The sequence below is a fragment of the Teleopsis dalmanni genome, chromosome 2, assembly GCF_002237135.1.
Source record: "Teleopsis dalmanni isolate 2A chromosome 2, ASM223713v2, whole genome shotgun sequence".
Classification (NCBI taxonomy): Eukaryota; Metazoa; Arthropoda; class Insecta; order Diptera; family Diopsidae; genus Teleopsis; species Teleopsis dalmanni.
This window is the reverse complement of record NC_051847.1, coordinates 67,785,620-67,796,638: the sequence shown is the minus strand read 5'-3', so window position 1 is coordinate 67,796,638 and position 11,019 is coordinate 67,785,620. Positions and strand designations below refer to the sequence as shown.

General features: G+C 30.2%; 1 protein-coding gene across 1 annotated transcript in view; it reads left to right on the top strand.

Moving 5' to 3' along the window:
* The first annotated feature begins 1,069 nt into the window (after nucleotides 1-1,069).
* Nucleotides 1,070-11,019, top strand: part of LOC119674773 — a 30,746-nt gene continuing 20,796 nt past the window's right edge. Inside the window, exon 1 of the mRNA XM_038085929.1 lies at nucleotides 1,070-1,910. Coding sequence (XP_037941857.1) covers nucleotides 1,817-1,910 — 94 coding nt within the window. The 5' untranslated portion in view covers nucleotides 1,070-1,816. The remainder of the gene's footprint in view (nucleotides 1,911-11,019) is intronic.

Below are 11,019 nucleotides of genomic sequence, written 5' to 3'. Positions count from 1 at the left end.
TTCTGAAAGAAAGCAGCACCCACTGCCACATCAACTTCCAATATATTGTAAAACAGTATATATTAGTATATTGGAATGAAATTTTGATTGAGATCAATATCTCAATCAATATCTCAATAGCCTTGAATTTTAAGTTCTACTTTTGTTGTATAGTTTGACCTATGCAAGTGTTTTTCTATTCACATAAGATATCCGAATATTTCTGTTAGTACATCACAGCGGGCACATATCCCCAAAAAGGAAGATAGAGTGAATGCTTCAAATGTAGCTTGGTTGATAACCTTTAAGGTTTAAGGACCCTTTTTATGTTTGCTCCATCAATTGCTATTGGTATCCGGCTCAATAAAGAAATATTTCTAACATTTAGCATGCACTTTTAAAAAGATAATATCCTTTTTATTCTTATTTTCAAAATTAATCTCACCCTAGTATAGTTTTTTTAATTTCATGATATATATTATGCAAAGATTGCAATTGAAATATCCTTGAATATAGAAGTATACTCAAATACTGTAGCAAGAAATTATAAAATATATGGAAGTAATTTATAATCAATTTACTTTTTCAAAATAGTTATAAAATTTGTTGCCTTAAACATTATCTTTGAGCTTGGATAAGCAAAAAGTACATAAAACTCTAGTTATGAATAATCAATAGGAAATTTTCAAGGAACTCAAGTCAATAACTCGTAGAGTTTAGCACAAATTTTCGATTAAAAGTAAATAAAAAATTAAATATAAAGAGAGAAGGGAAAATATTGCAATTGCAATCAATTATTTAGATAAAGAAAAAATTGCATAAAAATACCATAAAAATCGCATTGGCAATTTTGAGCAGCTTTACTTTCCTTAACTAGCTTCAACAGAAACTCTATGAAAATCCTTGCAAAGAAAAGGAAGCTCACAAAAGTCATGGTAATTGTGGAAAAAATAGCAATTCTCGAATGATTTATTTGAATAGTTTTTGCCAATTTTTTTCTTAGTTTCAAATTTGAAAATAAAAATTACGTTGAAAGTCTTTAAAAATGCATTTATTTTTTGCTTTTATTTACAGTTGCGAGCTGGAAGGACGAAGGACGAAGTGTGAGAAAACAAAAATCAAGTTGATTTGCCAAACGAGCTTAAGGAATGCAGATTTATCAAGATATGAAGCTCTACGTCAAATTAAAATGAAATTCCAAAACTAAACAAACTTTAAAAAGTTACAAATCTCCAATAACTCAAGAATCGCGTTAATATAAAAAATAAAATTTTCAAATATTATTTCCAAAGCATGAGTCTAAGGACACACATCACAGTCGCTATAAATTGCTTTAAATAATAAAAATAATAACAATAATAACATATGCTTACTGCAAGGATGTGCAGTTTTTGAGGATATGAAAAACTAATGTCAACTTAAAAGCTAAGTAACAAGTTCTTGCGTAAATATCATTATTGTCAAAGCAAATACCAACAGAGAAGGAACATTGCAAACGAAAATATCATTTATCATTTGGCAAAGAATTTCAACGCAAATTTTGTAACACAATTTTTTTAAAATTTAAGGACATAAAAAAAATAAAACTAGAAAAGAAATTACAAAGATACAAGGATTTCGTAGCTTCACAGAAAAACGCATTAACCCCAAAAGAGCATTGCATAAACGGATAAATTACAACACTTGAACCGTCGTTCAAGGATATCGACGTAAACGCATTGACACATATGCTGTAGACTATCACTGCTAAGACATTAAATGCTTGCCACTGTGCGGTGGTGACAACAATTTTGCATGTAATTTCGGTAGCTGTAAAAATCATAGAAAGTACTCACAAATGTTACCCATACCAACGCCAATGCATTTACTAGAAATACGTATCATTTTACTCTGCCTGCCATCAATACTGCTGGCGACGACACTTGAACCAGGTAAGTACACACATTAGCCATACTTTTTCCATACGAATTACTACATTTTTATTTTGTGTCCTTTAAAATGAAATAACATAATATATCAGGAGCCAGAAGGTTATTCAGTGGGATTTTCTGTCTGCTGCATGAGACAACTGATTGTTAAATTCGTGATTGATGGGAAAATGCATAAAAACTTTTAATTATAAATTTGTTTTCGTGTACACAATTAATGCTTAAGTAATTAGTTAATTTATTTGAAAAGCAAATTAACTACTTTGTATTAAGTATTTATACTCGTATTGTGTATAGGCGAATAAGACCGTCACGTTAGTCATATGTTTCTTTTTAATTACCTGGCTTTGAACTGGGATTACTTAGTTGGGAGTTCTCTCTGATAGTAAGTGCGAGTTGGCTTTTGTCTTGTTAGGGAAGGTTTAAAGCACAAAATATCAGTGCTGATCCCACACTCAAAAAAATTATTTGGTTAATTTAACCAGATTTTAACTAAATAACAAGTCAAAAAACTCTAATTCATACCATGGTTACCATACCAAGATATGAAATCTTGGTTGTTTGGTTTTTATATGTTCTTTATCACATGAGAAAGGATTACTGGGATAATATACCAGGATTAAAACAATCCAAGTCACTTATTGGCACCTATAACAATAAGAGATACCAGGATTGTATGAACCTATCAAAAGAAAAACTTAATATCATCACAGGAATCCTAACAGGGCACTGTAGACTAAAACACCACCTTACAAAACTGGGTATACTTACGGATGCAAACTGTAGATTCTGTGAAGAGAATGAGGTGTCGGCCACACATGTGCTGTTAGAATGCCCTACTCTAATGCATGTACGAAATAGGCTCCTAAGAATGTATATTCTTACGGAAGAGGCAATAAAACTCTGTAAAGTAGGTTCTATACTACTTTTTATTGATGCAAGAGCGCTTAAAGACCTACTCTAAGCCCAGAAGGGAGCACAATAGACCCGACGGTCGCAGTGCTACATCCCTTAACAATAATAATAATAATATCATATGAGCTAAAATTTATTTAACAAAATGATCAGATCTATTTAACTAGTATGTGGTTAGAACATATATTTCATAGTGCGTTCTGTAGAAAATTCATACCGCTCTGCTGTTAGGACATAGTTAAACCTTATATTTTGGTCTTCTTTATAGCTAGGGTCATTTAGCAGCATAAAAGTTCAGCCATAAGAACAGTGTTTCGCTCAGCTGAGAGATCTTATTCCTCTATAATGTTCGGATGTTCTCTACAACTATCATTTCGAAGTATATTCAAAGAACTTCTGTCCTTTGTTTAGTAAGAGTCAGTTAGATGGACAAAAAATTCGCTGAAAGGTTCAATTCCTCTATGATGCTAGGGTGTACTCTATAACTTACATTTTGACTTATATTCCAAATGCTTCTGTTGTTTAGTAAAATTTAGTTAGAAGGAGAAAATATCAGCTATGACTGCTGCCCTGATAATTGTTATCTCTTTATGTTTTTATGATATCAACAACACATATTATTTTGGCTTGAATTTAGAATAATATGCTATAACCACATAGTAGATAAATTTTAACTCATGTGATTAAGAAAATATGAAAACCAATATGTGGTATAAACACATGTTTATTATTATTATTATTATAATGTAAAAGAGATAGTACACTGTGACCTGAAGGTTCTATTGTGTCCCGTATGTTAGTTGGATTAGAAGGTTTCTCCAAGTCCGTTTTCTTTAATGAAACAGTTTAGACCCTATTTTTTCTAGTCTTGAATGCATCTAGTTCATGAAATCCGTTCTAACTGTTTCTTTCGCTTGTGCATCAATGCCGGGCACTCACCTAACAAATGGTATGCGGTTTCTCTCTCTTCTCTACAGCATCTGCCATCTGCGTTATATTGGATGTTTAACTTTGTTAGGTGATTATACAATCTACAGTGACGGGTTAGTAATCCCATAATAATTCTTAGGTTATCAACATGTTGCGTCGATTAAAAATACTTTTACCTGTGTTTTAGTTAAAATATAGTTTATTCTATGTTTAGACACACCTTAATTTCACTAAAATCTTAATTTTATCTTCGTTTCAACGAAATTAAGTTGTTGTTAAATTTAATTTTAAGGTTAGAACTATATTAAGAAAAAATTGCCTTAATTTCGCTGAAATGAAGGCTAAAATTAAGAGACATTTCAAATGCAACTATGCGTAAGATAAATTTTAAGTAAAAGATAATGTTGAGATAACGAAAAAATGACATTTTTTTTAAATAAATGTCAATATCAGTTGACTTTAACAAAATTGGGAAAATATTTTAAGAGTAGTGCAAATTTTTCAATTTGAATATAGAGAAAAAACTGCAACTGTTACTAATTTAAAATAGAGTGAAAATAGTAATCCACAGACCTGAAATCCACTAAAGCTGATAAAAATACTGAATGTCATCCTTTAGTTAAAATAATCAACTTTTACTATTTCCCAGACACAAATGATGCTTGGAGCATGTAATTCCTTAATTTTGGAATTCTTTAGTTTGGGGCAGTATGAACACTTTTGAAATTAACTTAAATTAATTTTTACCAAATCAAGAAAACTTCGTTGTTGAACATAGTTTAATCAATCAAATTATTTTGCTGTGTATAAGAAATAACCTTTTTAAAAAGTCTTGCTCTCTTTCAAGTCCATTCTATATGACTCTTCTATATTAATATTTGATCGACTTTTGATATTTTTATATAAACCACACACAGTTCTTATTACACAATTAAAAATTTTTAATATGTTTTAAGATAAACATTAAGTTAGTCTTTGATTTCAGTCACAATGCCTACACAAACAGATTAGGAAATTTAAATAAATATAATTGATTAAAAATAAAGTCCACATAACGCTCATTAAACTTCGGAGATTAAAGCATTGCTGGGAGGCGAATATTGTGGTACCAAAAGGCGACACTCTATTTAAGGAATAATAAAATTAAACGAAAATAAAGTTATTTCGAAATTTCCGTTTTAAATTAGGAGCTGATGCTCCACGCCCACACGTCTTATCTTCCGCAAGAAATAAATACAATTTCACGTTCCAGGAGCAAGTGTGAGCTGCATGGCTGCCAGCTTATATAAGTAAATAAATAAGTACACGTACTCGCACACACTCACACGTATCCTCAATGCCATATAGCTTATATGCCACATGCATAGAAGTACATAAAAAGTTTGAGAATTTTCAGATTTATAATCCGCTTCACGCTTCGAGTTTTATTATCATTTTCCGTTGCGTTAAGTTGTGTCCTTTTTTATCATTTCAGTCACTGGCTTTTGTTGCTACTTTCGGTTTATATTTAAGCTTTTTTTCAAGCTTTTATTTTTCCTTTGCTTGTTGACACAAAACGTACACCTGCGGCCAGTGAAGTTAGTTTTAATGTTTTTATGTACAGAGTCATTTCCTTCGTACATTTGCCGTTATCCTGCGGCACAATTTCAAATTAAAACTTTAAATTTATAAATTTTGATTGCAATTTTAAATTACAGCACATTAGGAGTGGAAGCAGCAGAAATGAAAATTGCTGCCTGCAATAAAAATATTTGCAGTTTGTTTAAGTGATTCGACTAAAATTGCCCGAAAAATGTTTGTCATACGCAGTGGTGTACTGCAGCTGGCGGCTGTTTGCAATTAAAAGTCAAAAATTTTCATAAAGAAGAAATTAAAATAAGTAATAAACACAACAGTAAATAGGTAAATAAATAATGAATGGATGGATGAATGGAAAATAAATAAATCATAAAAATTAAAAATGCCAAAGATGTGCAAATACGAAACCATTTTCATATGAAATCCTACCCGCCACCTACCCTCTATTTGCGTCACCCACAATAATAAGGACAATAAAAGCGACGCCTGGGAGAGATTAGCAAGAACAGTAATAAGGCAGGACCGTTATGAGATAACTGCAGACAAAAACATTGACAACAATGTTGCCACCTGTCTGCATAAAAGCCATAATTTTTTCTTTGGCGAAGTAAGAAACGTTTTTTGAATATTGTTTACGATTATTGCTCGCCTTTGACCTTAACTTTTGTCAGCGCTTCTACATTTTCTGCTGCTACTGCTGCGGTTTTGCATAAATTATCACTTTTTTTTTATTATTTCTCGGAATTTTATGGTTTTTACTGCTTTCATTGTGTTTTGCTCCTCCGCTTTGGTTAGAGAAATTGAAAAGTTATTAACAGTTTGTATCTACGGTACACACCTAATAACAATGGAAACACCTTTTCAAAGTTATACTTTTTATGTTTATGTATTTTGCTGTTATTTGGGGACCGACAAACATAGGTGGAAACTACATTGCTTAATATAACAGCATGAGACAGAAATTTCATTAATAAATAATTCAAACAGTTTTTAATAATAATAAAATTCAACTTCAATGACTGAAGCCATTATTAATATTTGTTTAATAATACATTTTAATGTATATTTTTTTTCTTTCAATGTTTAGCAGAAATTATTTTTTAATTATAAATTATTGAAATTAATTACAAATGATAGTGTGGAAATAAATTAAGCTAAAAAACATTTAAAAATATAATTTTTTTTTTTAAATCGATACATTTGATATATAGCAGGACAAAGTATTCAATACTACAGTACTGTACATACATAATTCGTAATTAGATTCTTCAATTACAATTATATCTGTTAATAAGAAACTCAATTACAAATTACAATTATGCTGTAATTCGTAATTGTGGTTATGTAATTATAATTACATTTGTAATCTGGAAACTCAATTATCAATTATAATTACTCTGTAATTGTAATTTAATTTGTAATTTAAGCTTTATATGTACCATATAAATGCGCGCTGAAGATAAAATTATTCAATACTTCGTAGAAAACTCAGATTTAGTCAAATTTAGTAAAATTTTTCACATTTTTATTTATTTTTTACCAGTTCCATCTGTTTTTCTGCTTTCTCTCTGCAATTGATTTTTTAACAATTTTCTCACCATCTACTTGGCATTTGAACTCTATTATGCATTCTTGCAATTATATACCAAAAATATTTCTTGTCATGCTTTTTTATGAAGTTATCAGGACACTGAAGAAAACAAAATTTGCTGACCACTCTCTTAATAATGTAAGCCGGTGCCTTTAAGCAAAATGAATAAAAAATATATTGAGAAGATTTAAGCATTCCATTAGGCAGTTAAGTAAGTTACTGGATCTTGCACACACCAATATCTGTTAATTTTGTATAATATTTATTAGAAGAAATACCCAGCTATTGCTATTCTTTGGAAATGCCCAGCTATTGCTTACTTGATAAAGTAAGTTTATTTTGCTAACCAGGATAATGTTCAGTATTCTATTAGCTTATATAGAAGATTGTGAGACATATCGTCAAAAGTTACTGCGAGACTTGGATTTTAAATTAAAATTAAATTTACATATTAGTGCATTTTGCACATAAAATGTTATTTGGCATTGTGAGGAATGTACAAGATATAATGATAAATTATTACTCTAAATTAAAAAAAATGATGAATAACAATTGTCAATAATAACAAAGCAACAACGGTATGGTGGCACGATGGTAAAGGCCACATAATTGAGAAAGATTTTGTCTGGTAAGAGCTGGATACATGCCAAACATACGCACTGAGCTTCCCATAATCAGTTCAGATAATTAAAATGTATCTGTACCGAAGGTACTTCATTTATTTAAAGAATGGCTTGTTACGTAGTCTGACTTGATATGGACATCAAGTTATGAATATTTCTAAAGAATACCTTCAACGAATGTGTTGAGCTTTCGGTATTAATTTCACAGAATATAAAAATACCATAAGATTATCAAAAGAAGCAAAGGAATTTTAGTGAAACCTCAGTGCCGGACTGAACCATAATTGTTGGTTAATTAAAATCCTATTGAGACATCTATTTAAAAACTTTTATAAAGTGCTGGATGTCTTGAGTCCTAGAGCTTAACACTGTTCTAAAAGAAAGAACTCAAGTTAACTCTTCTAAAATACTAAAACTATAACGAAAAAGAATAAATTTTCTTTAAAATATATTCAAAATTCAATGCAAATGGTACCTACAATTCAATATACAGAAAGCAAATATATTCAATTGTTTCAATAAGATCTAGGGAAATAAGAATAAATAATTTTGACCATTAACTTATTACTTCCATTCTAATATTAACATCAGAATTATAACAGTTGCACTATTGTTTCTTCTAAATATTTTTAGATAAATGGACCGTTATACCAATTATTTGGTACATTTTCTGATTGTGACAATACTATAGGTTAAAAAATAAAATGAAGAATTGTTGGTAATGCGTTGGGGGCAAATATTTTCCTTCTTTGGTAGTTAGAAAAAAATTAGAGACAGGTGAAGATACCTAAAAGATATGTAATATTACTAATTCTATATATATAGAAAATATTGTGAGTATATACGGATGATTCTTTACAATCAAAATGGTGTTTTACCTCAACCCCTCCAACTTTAAAGAAATTTTATACTTGAATTCCATTTTAAAAATACCCGTGTTATGGGAAAATATGATTTAGAAAAGAGCTTTTGTGCCAAAACAGAAATTATCCCATTAAAATTTTATCTTTTTTGAACCAGTACAGATATTGAAATAAATATAATTTTTGAGATGGTCTCTGTGTTGAATGTATTTTGAACTTAATCCACCTACTTTTTTAATATCTCTACTAGTTCAAAAAATATTGTATTTTGATCAGCTAATTTCTGTTTTTGTAGACTGTCGGACGTTGAGAATTTACATTTTAGACCAATTTTTAAATGGTCATATATCAGGTTCTGAAACAGATAGAGACTTGAATTTTGTGCAATGTAATGATAACTAACCAAGTATATTAGAAATAGTTGAATACAAATATTTTTGTACATTTAAAAAAAGAATTTTAATTTTATTTTTCACTTATAAGTACGGATATTAAAAACCATTATTATTAAAAAACTTCCTTGAAAAGGAGGAAATTAACTAAAATATTTTTAAGTGTAGCTTAAAACTCTTGATGTTTTTGAAGTGCTTTTCTCTAATTTTCTAGAATTTTTTTTATTATAATATTCTTTACCGCTAATGTTACATTAAAAAGTTTTCATTGGTTATGCCCCGCTGTGAACGTCTTCAAATCTGAATGACATTTCACATTTGCACTTAAAAAGCTTTCCTTTGCAAGACATTTCATGTTCATAAAACCTCCACATAACTTTTTACTTTTAAATCCTCTTATAGGTTTCATCCGTTCATTTTGTTAACTCAAGGTCGAGTCAAGTTTGTACCCTAAATATATGAAAAATATTTCACATTTTAAGCTTTACTGGTGTCAGTGCAATGCTTTTACATACGGTATATATAAATTACGAGTGTAAATAAGTTTGCTTAAGCAGGACGAGACGTCATGGATGAAAGCGTACATCAAACCATCAAGCTGACTTTTGCTCATTAGCTTGAATTCCTTAAAAAATAACAATTTACGCACGCACACATGTGCACATCCTCATGAAATGTTCTTCCTCTGCTCCAGTGTACTCCAATGTGTGGAATTTAATATCGCACCCTCTAAGCACACATCCCTGACCTTTGCGAATCCATACAAAGTGTGCTAAATCTGTTTACTCTGTTTACAAATACTTGAACCAAATAACTTTGTTTCACTCGCAAGCAGGAAGTCTTAGTAACTTCAACTTCACTCCGAAACTTATTTAAAATGTTTATTTTACAGACAATGTGGAAATTGTTAAGAAAAATATTTAAAAGTATTTCGTAATTAGAAAATCGAAAATTATGATATGGAAAATATAGTATATAGCAGATTCTTCCACAATAATAACTATTTTCTTAGAAATTAATATTGCACTATGCAATTAGTTCACTTCAAGAAATTTGCATACTTTTATACTAATAATATATATAATAAAAGGATACATTTAAAATAAGTAGGAATAATTTTATTGTATCAGTAGGTAGGTAGGTAGGTTGGAGTGGGGGCCTTGTATCCCAAAAAGCCTTCTTGAGCTCAAATGATGGCCCATTGTAGTACCACAGGAGTGACGTTGGTATGTGTATAGTTTTAGATCAATATACATTCAACGCCGAACGAAGGTAACGACTCCCCTATTAGGTAAAGGAAAACCAATCTGACAGTTCTATAAACTTGACTAAGTTCCTAACATTACAGGATGATAGCTCAGTCAAATCGGTAAAAAAAGGGGAATCTAAGATTTTTAGTCTTCTTCTAGCTAAGAAAAGAAAACTGACACATTAGATGGAGCACGGTTTTTTCCTCATCCTCAGAGCCACAACCTCGACAAAAGTCATTAAAGGGAAGACCCAGTCTCATAGCATGCCTTCCTATTATACAGTGTCCCGTCAGCAACACAGATACCGTGTTGCTGAGAAGGTTCCGTCTTAGTTGAAGTAACTGACTAGTTCTTTTCTTGTCTAAATTAGACCAAGTCATCCTAGAAATCTGACATCGAGGTTCGTCAGCTCAGTATTGCTTGGCTATGCTCAGGCATCAGTAGAAACACTTAAATCATTAAGAATAAAACCTAGTCCTTCAGATTATGTGAATTAGTAAAATTTTTTTAAATATTTTAATTAAAAATGACTAAAATAGAATGTCATTTAATCCATTCAATCAGTATATATTTTTATGAATTATTTTATATATTTTATATATTTTTTGGCAGTCCTATGCTCCTCCGAGGACTTAAATAAATTTTATATACATATACCTACATATATGTGGGAGTATTATTGTGGTAAAATTATTGTATTAATTTATTTGTGACAATATTGTTGTATTAAAATATATATGATAATATTATTGTATTTTATTTCCTTATTCGTCATTCGGCGTAAAGTTAGCATGTCTTCTCTCTTGATATTCTTATCCCGCACATATATATACTTATGTCTCCGGTATATATGTACTTAAAAACAGAAATCTAAATTATTCTTTTTTAGGAGTATTTTCGGATTCTTCTTAAAAATGCTCTAAAAGCGCACAAATAGCCTTTGAGTAGACTTAATCCCTTATTCCAACCA